The sequence below is a fragment of the Hemicordylus capensis genome, chromosome 2 (assembly GCF_027244095.1).
Source record: "Hemicordylus capensis ecotype Gifberg chromosome 2, rHemCap1.1.pri, whole genome shotgun sequence".
NCBI classification, from domain to species: Eukaryota; Metazoa; Chordata; class Lepidosauria; order Squamata; family Cordylidae; genus Hemicordylus; species Hemicordylus capensis.
Genome location: NC_069658.1, coordinates 327,227,322 through 327,246,076, shown reverse-complemented (window position 1 = coordinate 327,246,076; position 18,755 = coordinate 327,227,322). Strand labels below are relative to the sequence as shown.

Genomic DNA, 18,755 nt, shown 5'->3' with positions numbered 1-18,755 from the left:
CCTTATGGAATCCCTGCCAGAATCCAAATGAAAAGACAAAGCTACACTTGAGTACATCTCATGGATAGAGGCAATCCAACTTCATTAACATAAATTATCACAGTTTATCTTCTGAAAGAACAGAGCATCCCAGTGTGCTAAGATGTCTTTATTAGGTAACATTAAGGGTATTGGTTCGGTGGGTTATATAGTGCAAATTAGTCTGGGCTGTCTTAATGGCCATCATTGGACTATGCTAAGGTCTGGCCTGGTTAACTGCAACTTTGCATCTGCAAAAACCTGACCCTCAAAAACCTGGTCCTCTCTGAACCTGAGGCAAGATGTCAAATGCCACCCCCCTTGTGTGCACCCTCTTCCTTCCCCCTCTTTTAAAAGCAGATTCAGAAAGGGCATCTTGCCACCTCCCCCAGTAATCTGCTGCCTGAGGCAACACCTCGCCTCATGGAAGGGCTGGCCTGGCCTTGCCTTGCCTTGCCAAGGGCTCCAAGTTCCCGGATTATTTGCACTCTTCCACTGAGGGCAGAATTAGATGTTACAAGAGACATGGAACAGCCACATTTCTGTGCCCATTGAGTGGAACTCAAAGTATGACACACTTTCTTTACACGATGGCCCAATTCTCACAATCCGGTGATCATAGTTATGCCACCAAATGTTGGGTGGAGGAGGGAGGCGGAGGCGTGCATGCTCCCGATTCATGGTCATCTGCACAGTGAAAATGACCAAGAAGTGATCACGTATGAGGGTTTAATCGTGATTGCTCAGTATGGCAATCTCTTTCCAGTGGCATAACTACAACTGCCGGATCATGAGAACCAGACCAGTTTGTACCGCTTCCTCTGCCTTGCATCAGTGGCTGTCAGTGGCAGGGAAACCCACAGTGTGATGGCGTCATTCCTCATTTTGTATTCCACTAGAAGTTAGCAGGAAGAAAAGAGACACAGAGCAGCAGCAGCTTTTTATCTCTTGTGATGTTTGTTTAGTTCTGCCTTCAGTAAAGTGCTTCTGTTTCTGTTGTCTCAAAGTAGACTTTATCCCATTCTTATTTTCAGACTTCCCCCTACACACACACATACACACACACACACACACACACTGAGTTACTAACACTGTCCTTTCTCTTCAAGAGGATGTCTTCATCCAGCAGACCCAGGATGTGAAGAATCCCATCATTTATGCTGTTTTTGCTGCCTCCGGGTGAGTGCTCTGGGAGCAGGGTTTAGAGGCCTCAATGAACTGGTGGTTTCACATCCATACCTTTACATTCAAGGCAAAGTCCCGGCCTTACCTCTGGAGCTGAAAGAGTTCTAGTGCAGACACTCTGCAGTTGGCCCAGCACATGGGGGCAAATTGCTCCATTCCTAGGCAAGAGTGGAGCAGGGGCTTGGATGGGATCATCCTGGAATCTTCTGGCCGAGCTGGGAACAGAGTCCAGAAGTGCTTGCTTGCCAAGCTTGGGGTTTTCCCACAAACCTAGCTATAGCAGCTGTAGCTGATGACTCGATCCCCCAGGGAAGAAGGCAGGTGGAGTCCCCCCCGCCCGCCCCGCAAACACACACACTTCAGGATCTGTTTACACCCCTGCGGGGTCAGGAGGGCATCAGGTCTTTTTGTCAGATCAGCATTGTCAGGCCAGCAGCAGTCAGTGCCATTTTTCTCCATGCTTTTGGCTGGAATGACTAATCTTGGAATGTAAGATCACAGGGAACATGGCTTGATCTCTAGAGCAGCTGCTTGGGGCTGGTCCCAAAGCACCACAATTGCATTGTCGTAGCCTACCCACCCCGCTCTTGCTGGACTGGTGCTCTGTGCCAGGCAGGAAATCCCTGCTTCTCTAGTGTCTGGTTCCATGTCAGTGCACATGTTAGCAAAAGTTTAAGGGGCATTTCCAGGGCTTGCCAAAAACCAAGGGTGAGTGGAGAAGCACACTGCTGCTTGGCAGCTGTGGAGTTCCTGGGAGTTTGTGCTGGAGGTAAGGGTGGAACACTGCAGCCAGCTACTTTGGGGACTAGCACTGGTTTTTCCTCTCCTTACACAGATCTGTGTTTAAGGGCTCCGCTGTCTGTGTCTACTCCATGGCTGACATCCGTATGGTCTTCAATGGACCTTTTGCCCACAAAGAAGGCCCTAACTATCAGTGGATGCCTTACACGGGCAAAATGCCCTATCCCCGTCCGGGCACTGTAAGTATGGGTGAGGTTTCTATGGGATCACTTTGCTCCTGTGGCCCTGGCATGAATAGACACTGTTCCTCCAGTGCTAATATGTATCCATGCATTTCAAGTCCAAATGTTGTGTGTCTGCACTTCAGTAGTGGTTGGAGTGTTGAACTAGGACCAGGGAGACCCGAGTTCAAATTAGCTATGAAACTCACTGGGTGACTCTGGGCCAGTCACTTATCTCTCAACCTAATCTACCTCACAGGGTTGTTGTGCAAATAAACATAACCACATAAACTGCTCCAGGCTCTTTAGAGTAAGAGCAGAATATAAATGTAGCAGATAGATAGATAGATAGATAGATAGATAGATAGATAGATAGATAGATAGATAGATAGATAGACAGACAGACAGACATGCACCTGGAAGCTGTGTAAAAGAGTGTGCACACAAAACAGAGTACACATTTGTGTGTGTTCTTTTAACTAGTGGCCTCCTTGTGTGAAATTGAGCTACATATTTTGCAGGCAGAAGGTCCCATATTCACTCCTTATGATCTCCAGTTAAAGGATTTTCAAATGGAAGGGCTGAGAAAAACCTCTGTTTGGGACCTTGAGGTTTTCTGTTTAAGCAGAAAATGTTAGGCTAGAGTGGCCAATGTGTGACAAAAAAAACAAAACCAAACAAGACCAAAACCCATAATGAGATGCAGAGAATGTATTCATGTAGAACAGATCCCAGTGTGTTTTGAGTCTATTGGTTCCTCATTGTAGGGATTTTGTGTGCAATGATGTCTTATTCTGAGAAGAAAAAATTGGCTTTGCTCCACAGTAGATGGACCAATGGTCTGACTCATTATAAGGCAGTTTCATATGTCCCATTTTAAATTAATTCATATGAAGCAATATGTCTTATGTAATAATTCAGGACAAAAGTACATATGGTTGGCTGGCCTGCTCAAGCAGTAACTCAGTGGCAGAGTATTTGTTTTGCATGCAGAAGAAGGTGCCAAGTTCAGCCCTCACCATCTCCACCTAAAGGAATCTCAAGAAGCAGGTCTTGAAATATCTTTTCCTCACGTGAAGTGAGCCACTGCCAGTCCAGATATTGGGCTAGCTAGATGGATCAGTGGCCTGACTATGTTTGTGCAGATCTATTTCCCCCTTTTAATTTTTCAAGTTTGCAGTGAAAGGATTTATTGGTGGCTTTGATTTCCCTGCTGGAAACTCTTAGGCTGCGCTCCCTGCTGAACACATGTGCCTCTTCCCTCAGTCCCACTGCCTTTTTCTTTCTGCCCCACATTCCCCTCTTTTGTATGTACCTCCTGCCCTCGTTCTCTCTCCTCCTCTGTCCTTGCACTGTTCTACCTTCCTGTGCTCCTCCAGCCTCCCTTGGTATCCATATTCTTTGCTACAAGGCAGCCAACAGCTTTTCAGCCCTGCTCGCTGCTTGACATTTGGCCACAGCGTGGGAGGCTGATTAGTGTTTCCTCTCCAGGTTGGTGGTCTCTGGACTCATTTGCTGGCATCCCTTCCTTGTTGGCAAAATACCCAAAAATAAGGAGAACTCGTTGCTTCATGTTATTGGCCTAGAGAATGCAGCTCTCTTTTGGTCTCTTTTGCTCATACACCCAGCAGGGCCAAAGAGAGCCAGATATGGCCTTGACTGTGCTGTGGGGAGGGCTCCAAAATCACAGGAACAGGCTGTGTTTCTCACAGCTTTGCAGCTGGATCAGATGAGATTCTGAGGTTTGTGTGAGCATTACCAAACACCTCACAACCTAGGAATTATGTTCCTGCTAACATCCAAAGGCATGCCTTACTCCTAAAAAAGATCCAGAGGACACAGCATTGTGCAGCATGGTATTGAAACTGAAGAAAGCTTGGATGAGAAGTTAAGATGGAGTGGAGATGGAGATCTCACAGCCCTGCCCAGGACCAGCAGCACTGGCTCCACCCAATGAGTTACTCTCTGCCCACCAGTCGAGATACAGGCAAAAGACTTCCCAGAATGAAGGACCATAGAGGCTGTGACAGAGTTCAGAGTTCTCTTCCGATTCACCTCAGATTCCTGAGCAGTCAACTAGGGGTGCATATGGGGAGAATTCTTCTGAAAACAGTTGGCCAGAGTGGAAGAGTCCAGGTCCTAGGGACCTGGGGCTATGCTGGGGGCCAGATGGAGCCTACAAACAGCCAGTCACCTATCCCTGTTTTATAGCATATGTATCCAGTATGGCAAGGAGAGGATATATTGCTAGAAAAGCAATTCATGCCTCGACAGGATTGTCGGGGACACCATATCTCACATCTTTGCTGTTTTTCTGCTTTGGGGTTCTAGTGTCCAGGAGGTACATTCACGCCTTCCATGAAATCGACCAAGGACTACCCTGATGAGGTTATCAACTTCATGCGCACTCACCCCATGATGTACAATGGTGTGTACCCCATACACCGCCAGCCACTAGTGGTGAGGACCAACGTCAACTACAAATTCACAACCATTGCCGTGGACCAAGTGGATGCAGCTGACGGGCGCTATGAGGTGCTTTTCCTAGGCACAGGTACCCACTGATGTGCACTGAAGAGAATACACCAATACCTCCCACCCACCCATCCCCACTTCCCAGCCTGGGAGAGGAACACTTTGGGGTTGGTTCACTGGGGAAACCACCTGGGACTGCCTGGCCAGGGGCATTCTTCTGCATTTTTCCATAGCTGACCCATTTAGTTCTCACAAGATTTGGAAGCATGGTGTTTAGCAACACCATCAGTTGAAAGGGAGTGAGGGGAATAGCAGATTCCAGCTCCACTTCCGTTCTCACCAGAATTATTCTTCAACCACAGGAGGGAGCCCATTTGGGATTCCTTTTAGGCCAATATCTCTGCCTAGAGGAGAAATTCAGGCTGAGCGTTACTCTTTAGATTGTATTCCAGAATTATGTGCTTGAATTAGCAGGGGGAAGCGAGATGTGGGAAGCTTAATGAAACCAACCGCCCCCCCCCCCCCCCCCCGCATGCGCAACCTCCCACTGTTTAAACTAATCTGTGGCCCCTGTAGCCTTCTTTTTTTTCTTTTCCAAATTCAATTTTTATTAATTTTAACAACCGTAATATTATCATTCATTACAAATACACACAAAAAAGGTGGACTTCCCGCTCACATCTCTTTGTGAATCATCAACTATAAAATTTACCCTTGCTATAATAATAATTCAAAACATAAATTCAAACCCTTACAAACATAATTAATCTAACCAACCTGCAATTTTTACTAAATTTCAAACCCTGCTGTCAAGTCCATAGTAGGAAAATAATTCTTTACATACATCAAAAATGGTTTCCAATCTTCTTTAAAACATTCCAAGTTTTGATCTCTTAATAGTGCTGTAAGTTTTGCCCCTGTAGCCTTCTAAAACAATAGCTATGGGGACCAGCACAAAAGGTAAGAGAGCTGGGTGGGTCCCCTCTGTCACCCATCTAATTGGAGCACAGTTCCAGAACTCATTCCAACAGACATTTGGGTCCTCCTTTCCCACAGATGGTTCCCTAGATGATCCAATTTCAGCGGGTTGCTTATGAGTCCATTTCAGATGTGATTCAGAGGCAATGACCTCCGTTTTGAATGAACAAGAAGCCCTATCTGAGTCCCATGATCATAAGAAAGAGCTTCCTTTGCTGTATCAGACAACGGCTCCATCTGTTTCCAGCCAGGGCCAGCCAGATGCTATGGCCTTTCATGTGTCTTAGGGAACCTTTCAGTTCAGTGGATATAACATTCGCCTCCCCACTTTTAGAGCAGTATGGCTCCTTGGCAAGTTGAGCCAGGCATCATCTGATCCCAAAGGGGTCCTGTATCTCCCTTGGAAGCCAACAGGGGCGAGCACAAGCTGAACACACTGTCCATGCACACACACTGTGTGCAAACCCACAGGAGTTGAGTAGAGCAGCATTAGCTGAGCAGCACAGACGGGTTATCTGAAGTGATGTTTGACAGTAATGAACTAATGCAGTGGCCGGGGGCGGGGGAGGCATGTCTAGCCAACTAATGGGGGTAGAAACTGCTTGCACTAGGTCTAGTCTGCTGTAGGTGAGCCACTTGTCTCCCAGCAGGCCAAGGGAGCCCAGCCAGCGCCTCAAAGCAGGTGGCCAGGAATGCTAACGACCCAGAAAGTTCTCATTAGCTGATAAATGCTCTGTCTCTGCACAGCTGTTCCCTGGGCTACCCAATTCATTGCACAGCATCCAGCAGCTGTGCGCAGTCCTTCCACCACCTGTCGTAGCCAGTAGGGAGTTTCCGCTTTCTTTCTGGCCATAGGTGTAATGGATCTCTAGGCCTTGGCTGCTTCCTGTTGCAGAAAGAAGCAGGAAAGATTGTTTGATCATAGGAATTTGGGCCACCTCAAGGAAAGAGAGAAGCAAAGTATGTGTGTGCATGAGGTGAACAGCATTCAGTTCTGAATGCAAACAGGGCAAGGGAAGGGCATGGTGGCCTGGGAACCGGGTTTCTTTTTTCGGTTTCCTCTCCAGCCGCAGAGCTGGTAATGTACGAAACTGCAATCTTACTGCCCGAAAGAAAGAAACCAGGCATGGGAGCCCCTTTAGCAGGGGTGCCATTTAGAAAGAGGGTGGGGGCCCCATTTCCTCCTGTACTGTGTTTCAGACCACAGATGATTATTCCTTGGAAGCACTGGTGCCCCCATGGCTGCTTTCATCCCCCATTCCTGACAATGCTACTTATCCCTCCACAAACAGCCCTCCATGGACAGAGTATATCTACCTTGGACCCCATCTGTGTTTTTATTTTTGCAGTTTTCCCCTTTTGTTTTAGTTTATCCCTGGCTGTTCCTATAACGTGCTTCTTATGTACTTAATTGTCTGTGGGCAATTAAAAAACATGAATGCCAAATATGCACATTGTCCTAAACTCTTGCAAGGATTGGGGCTTTCTTAGTGATGGCCCCCTTGCTGCAGAACTCTTGCCCTGGGCAGGTTCATCCAGCCAGTTCTTTTCTGAGGCTTGCTATGACATTTTTATTTTTTGGACAGATTTTTGGAAGAGCTGGCTAGTCCTTCTGATGTTGCATGTATAGAGCTCAAATGTTTGGCTTGGCATCTTTACTCGTTGCATTTTATTGGATGTTTGAAGTACTTCATGTGTGCTAACTTGACACACCCTGGGGAAATGCCAAATTTACAAAATAAAAATAAAAATAAATTAATAAAATATTGGAATTGAGTCCAAAATACATGTGCTTCTCGTCAAGCCTTAAGGGTGTGTGTCCTTCAGAAGCAGAGCTCAGTCCTTTCTCAGCTGCAGTTTAGGATTATTTTGTAGGGACCAAAACCACCAAAGTTTGCATGTCTGTGTCCTTCAGACCTGACAAGAGGGGTGTGTACTTTTTACTTCCATATCTGTATCTGAGTACAAAATGTGCATGTAGAATTGATCCCTCCAGAGGGCTTACAATCTATATTCCTTAAGACAAGGGTTAAGGAAGAGGATTATTTATTAGTTGGGGGTGGGTGGGACTTATTTGGATACGACTGATAAAGGAATAATAGGAATAAGACTTCCGCTTAAGAAGTGAGTCTGAAGCATGAGAGGGAGTTTATACCCCGTGTGATTTCACAGATGGTTTTTGTAAGGACTAGTGCTATTTCCCCTTCCTATCCACTAGGAGGCCACCCCATATCCCTATATGCAACAGGGCACAATACTAGAGACAAAACGGATAATCCTTGAGTGAATTTCTGTCCTGCTGACTGAATCAATCAGTCCCTACTGCCGGACCATCTGCATTCGCTTTCTATAACTGAGGTACTTTGGAAGGAACTAACCACTGCTAGATCTCCTTTCAGAACTGGAGATGTGCAAACTCCTAAGGACTAAGAGCAGTTTCTACAAATAAGAAGCTTCACTCTGCACATTAGATATTTTCAGGGTTGCAAGGATTCCATGATTCCTTCAGATAATGTTACCTAGGACTGATACTCACACCAACACATAGAAATCCATGCTCATGGGTGCAACCTGTGAATTTTGTTAACATAGGGTTGGCTTTGCCCAGGGCTGGCTTCTGATGTTGGTGAGGCCAGACAGTTCCGCAGGCTCTTGACTGGCAAACAGCCCCTGCCCAGCCCGCACTTCTCACTTAAGCAGAGCACTGTCAGAGGCAACATGAGGGAATTCTCAGTCAGTGTGCACACACACCCATCTTCTCAGTTAAGAGGGCCCACTGAAGGCATCTTGCCTGAAGACTCCCAGAGTACAAGAGCTAAGGCTGGCCAGGCCAGTGAGTGGGGAGTTGTTTTCTAAATTGGTTTTCCTCCAGCAAAAGACATTGGGAGGCGAATCCCATCATTGGCTTTCCAGGAAACAGAAAGCCCAAACCACAGTGCCACTGTTCTTTTGTTATAAAATGCAAGCATATTTGTTCATGAGAATGGGTGTCCATGTAGAACCATGGGGGATGAGATTAGGCCCACACTTTCTCACAGGAGCAAGCCAACCAGTCTTTCACTGATTCTCTATAAGAGCATCAGCAGTGTTAATATTAGCATTTAAATGCCATGGTGCAGACTGGTACAGAGTGAGAGAGAAAAGGGCCAGGTAGTGCTAAATTATCTCCTTGTGCACCCCTTATATTGCAGATCGTGGCACTGTTCAGAAGGTTATCGTTCTTCCCAAAGATGACTTGGAAACCGAAGAACTGATGCTAGAAGAGGTGGAGGTGTTCAAGGTAAGGCCGTGCATAGCCCTGCCCATGTATTTCAGGGCCACCTGCATCTTCACGAAGCATATGGGGGTTGAATGTGTAGTGGCAAAGTGTGTGAGCTGTCATTTTCCTGCGTAAAGTCTCACCTCAGTCTCACACTCAGTAATCAGCCTTAGGCAAGGCAATATTCTTAGTCCTGCCATCTGCAATATGGAAATGAACATGCTCACTTGTCTTCCAGGAATCAGGGGATGGGACTGTAGCTCTCTGGCAGAGCATCTGTTTTGCATGCAGAAGGTCCCAGGTTCAATCCCTGGCATCTCCAGGTAGGGCAGGGAAAGACTCCTGCTGGAAACCTTAGAGAGCTGCTTCCAGTCAGTGTAGACAGTTCTGCGCTAGATGGACCAATGGTCTGCCTCTGTATAAGGCAGCTTCCAATGTTCCTATGAGTGTTGCAAAGATTACTAATCTGTAAAATATTTTGAACACTCTCAAAATATTCAAAAGCTCTTTTGAACGGCACAATATAAATGCTAGGACATTGTGTTGTCCACTTAAGCCTCTCCTCTCTCTCTCTCTAAACCTCTGGGAAGACAGTCATTCTCTTAGCCCTGGCTTAACTACTGTCATGTGGTTTCTTATAGGTGCCAGACCCCATCAAGACCATGACCATCTCTTCTAAAAGGGTGAGTATGCAATAGGCTGGTGAAAGTTGGGCTATATTATGCCCCTGTTACTTCAGGGGAAGAATGGGTTTTCCCTAACTGGTTCTTAGCAATATAGCCATCTTAGCCAAAGGTCAAGAAATATGAAACCTGTTTGGGTTCAATACTTGTGCATTCTGTCCATTCCCCATTTCGCTTCATTGTCTGTTCTTGATGCATTGGGCTCATTCCAAAGGCTGGTGGGTAGACCGAAATGTAGATCTGGCTGAGGTGAACAAGGAAGCTTTTCTACCCATTGCTGCTCAAAGAAGCAGCTCCTCTTGGGTACCTTGTGAGAGCAGAAGGATCTGCAGCCTCCCTGACATCTGCATATCACCTGTACCCCAACAGCAACAGCTCTATGTGTCTTCAGCCATTGGGGTGACACACCTGGCCCTTCACCGCTGTGATGTGTATGGAGAAGCCTGTGCTGACTGCTGCCTGGCCAGGGACCCCTACTGTGCCTGGGATGGCAAGTCCTGCTCCCGCTACTCTGCTTCCTCCAAGAGGTACCCTGCATCTGGGAGAATGGGAGGGAAGGGAATTTCCCTCCAGTGTTCAGTCATATGTTGGGACTGCTCTGGAAAAGGGCTTTAAAGAATGCCTGTGGCATTCTTTATATACTGTATATAAAAATATTGTACAAACTGGGGTATTTGTGAGAGATTTGAAAGTGCTTTGTGGTTGACTTTACCAACTTCAGGCCTAGGAACATTCTTGGGAACTAGTTTTATTGACATGAAGTAGGAATCAGAGAGGGGTTAAACCTAAGAAGGATCTTTGCCAGATGGTAACCTTGGTGCAGTGCAGGGAAACATTATATTGGATCTGTCCACACAGTCAGAGTAATGTCTGGTAAAGCAAAACTCAAGACCTGGGTAGCACGCATGCTCCCACAGACTGTGTCATGAGAGCCCGGGGAAATCATTGATCAAGTTGGTACCATGCCAACCTGGCATTTACCCATGATTGTTAATCTTAGATCTGAACTCCAGCTGTCAATCCTGAGTAAATGTCTGGTTGGTGCAATGCCAACCCAAGTTTGCCAATTTTCCCCGGGTTCTCACAACACATTCTGCAGGAGTGCACATGCCACTGAGATCTCAGGTTTTCCCTTGCCTGACATCGCTCTGTGTGAACCAGCTCGCTGAAGGGGTCCTGGGCAATGCATTTGGCAGAAAGGAGTCCTGGGCAGAATATCTGACAAAGTATAATTGTTCTGTTGGGGGCAGGGAATGTCTCTTAGGAAGGGTTTGAGGCAGGCATTACTGGTTCAGGGTTAGGCAGGGATTCACTGGTTGGGGCCAAAGCTGAAAGGCAATATGACAAAGTGGACTACAGGGACTTGTAAGGGCTCATCATCTTGGGTTGTTGTTCTTGCTGGTGCTGCTGTCTGTGACAAGGGCCAGAGACAGGAATGGAACAAAATGGCAACTATTTTGCTTCTATCCTCACTCACCACAGGCGGAGCAGACGTCAGGATGTCCGGCATGGCAACCCCATCCGTCAGTGCAGAGGCTACAATTCCAATGGTGAGTGCCCCATGCACTGTCCAGGGAACAGAAAGCAGCATTGCTGCCTGGGTCACAGCACTGAAGCTCTCAAATAAATGGCTTTACTCCTCTTAGTCCTAGGACAGAGCTGCCCTGCAGATTTGGATTTACTACTACTGCTACTTTGGATATTTATATACTGCTCTTCAACCAAAGTTCTCAAAGCAGTTTACATAGAAAAATAAACAATCCATAAACAAGATGATTCCTTGTCCTCAAATGGCTCACAACCAAAACAAAAAACAAATAAAAAAACCATAAGGTAGACACCAGCAACAGCCACTGGAGGGATGCTGTGCTGGGGGTGGATAGGGCCAGTTGCTCTCCCCCTGCTAAATATAAGAGAATCACCACTTTAAAAGGTGTCTCTTTGTTCAGTTATCAGGGGTCAAGCAGAGTACCAGCAGAGTAGATGGATAAACTAGTGCTTTGGCTGATGGAAGGTTATGGCATCCTGTGATGTTCTCCTGCAATCCATCTCTACTACCCCTCACATTTATTTCTGCAAACCACATAATTATTTGCCAAAAATATAATACAAATGTATAAAAGCCACATTAGCTTTTTGCATTCAGCATAGAAACACAGCAAATGTATTCAGAGGAGACACATTTGCTTTCATCTTTTTGATCTGAAGAACATATTTTGAGCATATTCCTTGGTGCAGAATTTGGACTTTGTTGGCAAAGAATGTGGTCAGCCATGGATAAAACATGGAGTCACCTTTATACACTGGACAGACAGGATGCGGGATGGAAGCACTCAGGCAATAAAGTGGCATGATGAAAGAATAAAGGTGCATTCCGAACAGCATTTTTGTACCTTTTCATTTCACCTTGGTTTATCCTTAAATAGTTCATGCAGTTACAGCAATGTACCTATACACACCTACAAGATACACTCTACCCCGCAAAAGCTGTAGAGATTGAAACCTGGCAGAGGAAAATTAGGAATGTTTTAATTAGTTTATTAGCCAAATTAGATAACTGGAGGTAAGATTAGTGTCTAGAAGTCTAGATCAGGGATTCTCAACGCTAGGTGGGTCCCCAGATGTTATTGGACTTCAACTCCCATAATCCCCAGCCAAAGACCACTGGGGCTGGGGATTATGGGAGTTGAAGTCCAATAACATCTGGGGACCCAACGCTGAGAATCCCTGGTCTAGATGATAGGAAGCAATTGAGAAAATGAAGATCTCCAGTAAAAAAGGAGCAAGTGCAGAATCATGGCCAGGTAGAGGGGCAGCACATGACTTCTGTCAAGACTTGACACAGAACGGTTCTCTCTTTTTTGAAGGACAAGCTTTTCTGCCAGAAAAGCATCCAGTGGGGCACAAATTGTGGCAGATCATAGGATGTGCACAGTGCCATTCCACATACACTCTTATGTGACTTTCTACCTTCTACAAATTTTCAAAGATTCCGGGAAATCAGACAGCCTGCATACTCCCTAAAGCAGGAGTGTCAAACTGTGGCCCTTCAGCTGCTGTTGGCCTACAACTCCCATCATCCCTGGCTACTGGCCACTGTGACTGGCAATGATGGGGGTTGTAGGCCAATGACAGCTGGAGGGCCACAGTTTGACACCTCTGCCCTGCAGGATTTGCCTGCTGGATGATGGATGGATGGATGATTAGCCCAGTGCTGGAGATGGCTGGATAAAACTTGTTAGTGGTGGTGAGATAGTCATGAGTACTGGTGGTTCTAGCTTCTTCCTAGCAAGGGAGGAGTAGCCACTAGGAATATCTTGCTAGGGAGAGCATGACAAATGTTCTCTGGTATCCAAATATATCCTCTTTATTTATTTATCGTATTTTCCACCTTCAGCCAGCAAAAATACAGTAGAGGCTGTCCAATATGGAGTTGAAGGAAGTACAGCCTTCCTGGAGTGCCAGCCTCGCTCCCCTCAGGCCACTATCAAATGGCTGCTCCAGAAGGATAACAGTGACCGAAGGAAAGAGGTAAGAACAGCACGTGCACAGGCAGGACTGGGACTGAGGACCCAATCTGGAATGGGTTGGTGGCAGAGTCGGGCAGGGAGTCTGTAACGCTTTGCCTCTGCTGTGGTTCCAGTCCAGGGGGCTGTTTGACCAAGCAAAAAGGTTCAGTGGGTGCCAGTGGGAGCTTCCCCCCTCCCTTGCAAAATAGTACCATGCTCAGGAACGATCCCCACCCCAACTGAGCTAAAGCAAGAGCAGAGTCCCTTTTAGGTACTGTCTGCAACATGCCCCCGGGCCCTCCGACCATGCAACTGGTTACAAGGCTGCTCTAGTCCCCCCTTGTCCATCCTGCCTATAGCCCCCATCTCAGCTCCTGAATAAAAGGATGGGGAAGGGTGCCTTTTGCCATGATCTGCTGCTACTCAAGACCAAGGTTGTGTGAAAGGAGCTCAGAGTGGATGGAAGGGATATGAGTGAGTGGGAGCTGAGAAGCAAGGCAGGTGGGGACCAAAAAGCTCTCCTTGGTGTGTCTTGTCTCCCCCCCCCCCACCCAACCCTGTGCTCTCATTGATGCCAGCCCAGCAGCTCCACAGTGCTAACAGGGCCTCCCTGCTGTTTCTCTCCCTAGCTGCGCACTGAAGGACGGGTGCTGAGGACGGAGCAAGGGCTGCTGCTGCGGTCCCTGCAGCTCTCCGATGGGGGGCTGTATTCCTGCACAGCCACGGAGAACAACTTCAAGCACACAGTGGCCAAGGTGCAGCTGCATGTCCTGAGCAGCGAAACTGTCCACACTGTGCTTTTCCAGTCGGAGGCCCCGGCCCCCTCTGCAGCAGCCATGCGAGCTGGCCTGCCGGGCACCTTCAGCTCCCACTACCATGACCTGGTGCAGCTGCTCACCCAGCCCGAGATGGGACTCATCAACCAGTACTGCCAGGGCTATTGGCGGCATGTGGCCTCCAACCACAAGGAGACTCTGGCTGGCCTCAAAGCCAAGGAGCTGCATGATCAGAAGAAGCCTCGAAACCGCCGGAACCACCAGCCAGAGATGGATCAGCACACATGAAAGTGACAGACTGACGACTCAAAGGGACTATGTGATGACAGTGCTATATTTCCCCCCATTTTAATATTAAAAATATCTATAAATATATATATATAAATATATATATATATACACACACACACATGCACACAAACACACACACACACACAAACATGCCCCACTCCTCCTCAAGACAGTATTTATTTGTAGGTGTACATAATCTGTGGGCGATGCGGTCTTGTCTCATTGTGAGACAGCGAGGAGATTGGAGATGTCCTGTCTGGCAGCTTGGTCTTCCTTCCCCCTCTTTTATCTGTGGTACTGTAAAATAATTCACATGTGGGGAGGGGAGTGAGGGCAAGGGCAATTTCTCCTCCGGTGTGGTCAGTCAAAGCACACAGCTGGTCGTTGGTAAGGAAGGAAAGGTGTAAGGATGGGAAAGATGGCAGAAGCTGAAAGCAAGGTGACAGTCCTGCTGACTCCATTTCTACAATAGGACACAGTGACACACAACAGTCCTGTGTGGAATCCATGAATCCAGAATGGCTGAGCAGAGGCCTTCAGACTGGGGCCATCATGGGCAAGTCTAAGACTTCTGTGCTACCACCATTGAAAACATCACTGCTTGGTGTTAAAAAGGCTGTTGTTAGGCACCAAGCAGAGTGAAGATTAGAGCTTATTTCCCTACCAGCTCCCCAAGAGGTGTATGTAAGCCCCTGCCATGCCTACAAAGACTGTAGCGCCCCCCTGCCCCCACAATAAATTTATCTGCCTCAAAGCCCATTCTGGCAGGACATTCTCCAGTGTAAAGTACCTTGAGGCTGCACCTCTTAAGGAGCCTGAACCACTGAAGGGAGAAGGAAATGCTTCAGCAAGAATATCCATGCATGTGCCCATGCAGTGCTCCCACTGTTTCTAGGAGCAAACAAATCCTACCAATAGGAAGCCAAGGAACAATGTTACAGTTTGGAAATGATTGCGCCTTTGCTGCTTGGCTGGCAAAATGGCATGCATCTGCAAGAGGGACAGTCTGTGGAAATTGTGATTAAAAGGTAGAAGATGACCAATGGCAACAGATACAACCCAAAGAGTGGGTGGAGTTGGCGGGCTTGCATGTGTCATTCTGTGGTTATGGGGGAGATCACAGGCACCTGGCTTTGTGGGGCTAGTATGCTTGATGGATTGTGGCCAGTGTGTGGGGGCCTCATGCAAGTGGGTTATGCCAGGGAGCTGTAATGTATATATGAACCAAAGCTACTCTCCCATAGTGTATCAGAGACTTCCGAGGCCAAAGACAACATGGGAATGGAGGTGGCAGAGAGGACTGAACATCAGTTATATAACCTTCAGAACACCTGGCTTCTGCTCTGTCAGCCCATGGATAAATCAATGCCTCACTTTCTCTACCTGATAATTTATTATAATTTAATAGTATTTGCTCACTGGGAATCCCAATCCCCAGTCTGGTAGCACCAGCCTACCTAGCAATGCAATACAAGCCAAGGGGGTCAGTATTGTAACTCAAAAGTTTGAATGTTCCTTTAAGTAATTCTGTGGCATTATCATCACTGATCAATCCACGTGGACACCTTTGACATAGGGCAGGTTGGGTAGAGCATGCAAGGATCATTCCTTTCCAAAGCGGGAGGAAGAGTGGGGTGAACAGCAGTTTGCTTTGTCGTCTTGCTTTAATTACAGAATGGTTTCCATAAAGCATGTGCTGAAAACCAGCAAGCATGCATGTGTGTATGGTATCTCCATGACAGCAATCATCAGCACCACCCCCTGCCAGTTTTCTCTGTGGTGAAGGGATGGCGAGCACAGAACAATACCAATGCTGCATAGTAAGTTGAGAAGGCAGCCATATTGGTGAGGAGGAGGTCTTCAAGGTTTAGGAATCCAATTGTTCAACAACAAATTTGGCCAACGAATGCTCTTGGGCTGAATCTTATGTGAAAGTGCAGAGTGAGGGGAAGTGGGTCAATGCCAATGCGGAGGATCAAAAACAGGGCCAACTCTGAAGCCCGGAAGAAGGAATGGAATCTGTGGGCGGAGGGAGGGAGGGGGCATTCCGATTCTGAGCACTGACAGGGTTACGACTCTAGAAATCTTGGGGGAATGCATGAAATGTATTTGGTATTCAGTGCAGAGAAGTAGACTATGGTAAAGGAGATCACCGAGGCTTAATCTGAGCCGGGCTCCTGATATTCAAAATAGGTTCAGGTGCTATAGGCACTGGCAAAAGCCTGGCTCAGATTAAGCCTCGGTGATCTCCTTTACCATAGTCTACTACATCCTTTACTGGTTTCTAAGAGTGCTTCTGTGAATGTGCAGAATGAATGTCCCTCACCACTGAGTAACTACAGCAGTCTCTTCCCTCTCACCCACATGAAGGGAGCCCTCTTGGGACTAGGGAAGCTACACCTTTCCACCCTTAGATGAAAGGGGTGTGGTTTCTAAGTAGCCTTAAACCCATCCCAGCACCTCTCATTTTAGAAGTTAAGCCCTGGGTAAAACAAACTAAGTGGATTGTCCCCTCCTCCACTTCCTTTGGTTTCTTCCTGGGCTTTGTGAACATGCCTTCCACTTTAGATTTTGCTGTAGTGGAGGATTTGGTTCTCTTGGGCTCCTCCTTCAGGCTGATTTAATTGGTGTGGGCATAACTTTTATGTTCCACACCTCCAAAGAGGAATGAAAGCCAAATTCCAATGTTGAATTAATCTGGGCAGCGTCTGTCTCTGGAGTTACACTGATTTAAATCTGCTGGATATCAGCACTTGGATCTCCCGCTGTAGTGCCCTGTGTATGCACTGATGCTGCAGACAGGGGTTCCTATGACATTACTAGCTTCAAGGAGCTGCAGACTGAGGGTAGGGCACACAGCCAAAGACCATTGAGTCTGGAGCTAACACTTCACCCAAAATGTGTAGTCTTGATGGGCTAGGTTGGGAGCTAGGTTGTTTTTTGTTCTTTCTGCTTCTATCTGCATAGCAAGAGACAATCTCCACACAGCAGGACTGAAGCCTGCACTGTGAGCCTTGGTCTCTGGGGTTGTACTGTCTGCTTTTATTAACCAAGAGGGCTTACCTTTTTATGTTTGCAAGCCCTGGGCCCACCTCATTCACCCTCCCACATCCTTGCAGGTAAACCCTCTTAACTTGCCCATTTGAATGATGCGCGTGTACTTTCTATTGTAAATAGCTGTAAATGGGAAATGTAACAAAAACCGAGGATCTGGAGCATCTGACAAGTAGCTCCTTATGATGAATTCAAGCACAGAGCCATTTCGCGCCTGTAATGTGAAATTCCTGTGGATAGAACAAGCTAATAAACACTGGCTTTGTTTTTGAAATCTCAAGAATCCTTGACTCCCACTCTTCAAAATGCCCCCACTTTCCTTCTTCAGGGCTGGGCTCTTTTTGTATTCCGCTGGTTCAGTTTTAGATTTCACCCTTTTCTACCAGAATGGCTCTTTAAATTGAGCGTGTGAATAAAATCTTGTAGCTCATTCTTAGCTTGCCTACATTTTAAAAAAATCATACACTTTTATACATTCTTTGATCATCATACCTCTTGGCAGTGTATTTGCTGATTCTCCAGATAATGTTGACTCATTACATATGACGCCAACCACCCTGAGCCAATTTTGGAAGGGTGGTATAGAAACCAAATAAATGAATGAATGAATAAATAAATAAATAATACATATTGCACTGAATGAAAGTTGAAAATAGTTGCCACATGTTAAATATGATGCAATGAAGGACTGAATAGGCTACACCTATCCCAGGGATTCCCGTAAGCTCCTTTGACTTATTATTGACCTGCACTTTCGATTAAGTGTTGTCTACTGCTCACACTAGCCACCTAAAGGCGCAGTGGGGAAATGACATGACTAGCAAGCCAGAGGTTGCCGGTTCGAATCCCCGCTGGTATGTTTCCCAGACTATGGGAAACACCTATATCTGGCAGCAGCAATATAGGAAGATGCTGAAAGGCATAATCTCAGACTGCATGGGAGATGGCAATGGCAAACGCCTCCTGTATTCTACCAAAGACAACCACAGGGCTCTGTGGGTGCCAGGAGTCGACATCGACTCGACGGCACACTTTACCGTTGCTGCTCACACTAATATGATCTGACTGTATCATCTGTGTAACCAAGTATATCTCCATGTATGTGTCTTTTTGTTGCTTACCACCTGGTGTATATGCACACACAGAGACACATGTGCACAGACTGTGGTGAAGCTCTAGTTATTCTAGCCCCCTCCTCTAAGTGCTCCTTTAATTTTCCGGGCTATGTATTCCCCTTTTTATGAAGCAACCAGGTAAAGGATTTTCTGCCGCTTCTGGTTTATGAGCAGTCAGGATTGGGGTGGGGGAGAGGAGGCAGGTATTTGGTTACTCAGGCCTGGCAGTGCCCCTCCTTGCCCTACAGTCCACAGACAAAAGGTTCCTTGTTATGTTGGCTTCATAAAAGGGCGGGGGGAGAAAGAAATGCTGTCTCTCCAGGGGAGTGCTGAGGCAGCCAGTTAAGCAAACACACAGGGAAATGGGAATCAGGGTCATGGCCTCATTTCCTGCCCTCCCCTGCGAATAGCTGAGCTAGGGAATGAGGTGGGGGGGTGGGGCTGCACTGC

General features: G+C 46.9%; 1 protein-coding gene across 6 annotated transcripts in view; it reads left to right on the top strand.

Annotated features, from left to right (window-relative positions):
- SEMA3F (semaphorin 3F) overlaps nucleotides 1-17,620 on the top strand; it is a 192,147-nt gene extending 174,527 nt beyond the window's left edge. For all 6 annotated transcript variants that reach the window (XM_053298944.1, XM_053298939.1, XM_053298940.1 and 3 more), the window contains 9 exons: nucleotides 1,128-1,197; nucleotides 2,039-2,183; nucleotides 4,497-4,719; nucleotides 8,810-8,898; nucleotides 9,519-9,560; nucleotides 9,930-10,087; nucleotides 11,043-11,110; nucleotides 12,958-13,091; nucleotides 13,699-17,620. In XM_053298944.1, coding sequence (XP_053154919.1) covers nucleotides 1,128-1,197; nucleotides 2,039-2,183; nucleotides 4,497-4,719; nucleotides 8,810-8,898; nucleotides 9,519-9,560; nucleotides 9,930-10,087; nucleotides 11,043-11,110; nucleotides 12,958-13,091; nucleotides 13,699-14,133 — 1,364 coding nt within the window. In that variant the 3' untranslated portion in view covers nucleotides 14,134-17,620. The remainder of the gene's footprint in view (nucleotides 1-1,127; nucleotides 1,198-2,038; nucleotides 2,184-4,496; nucleotides 4,720-8,809; nucleotides 8,899-9,518; nucleotides 9,561-9,929; nucleotides 10,088-11,042; nucleotides 11,111-12,957; nucleotides 13,092-13,698) is intronic.
- The last annotated feature ends 1,135 nt before the right edge of the window (nucleotides 17,621-18,755 follow it).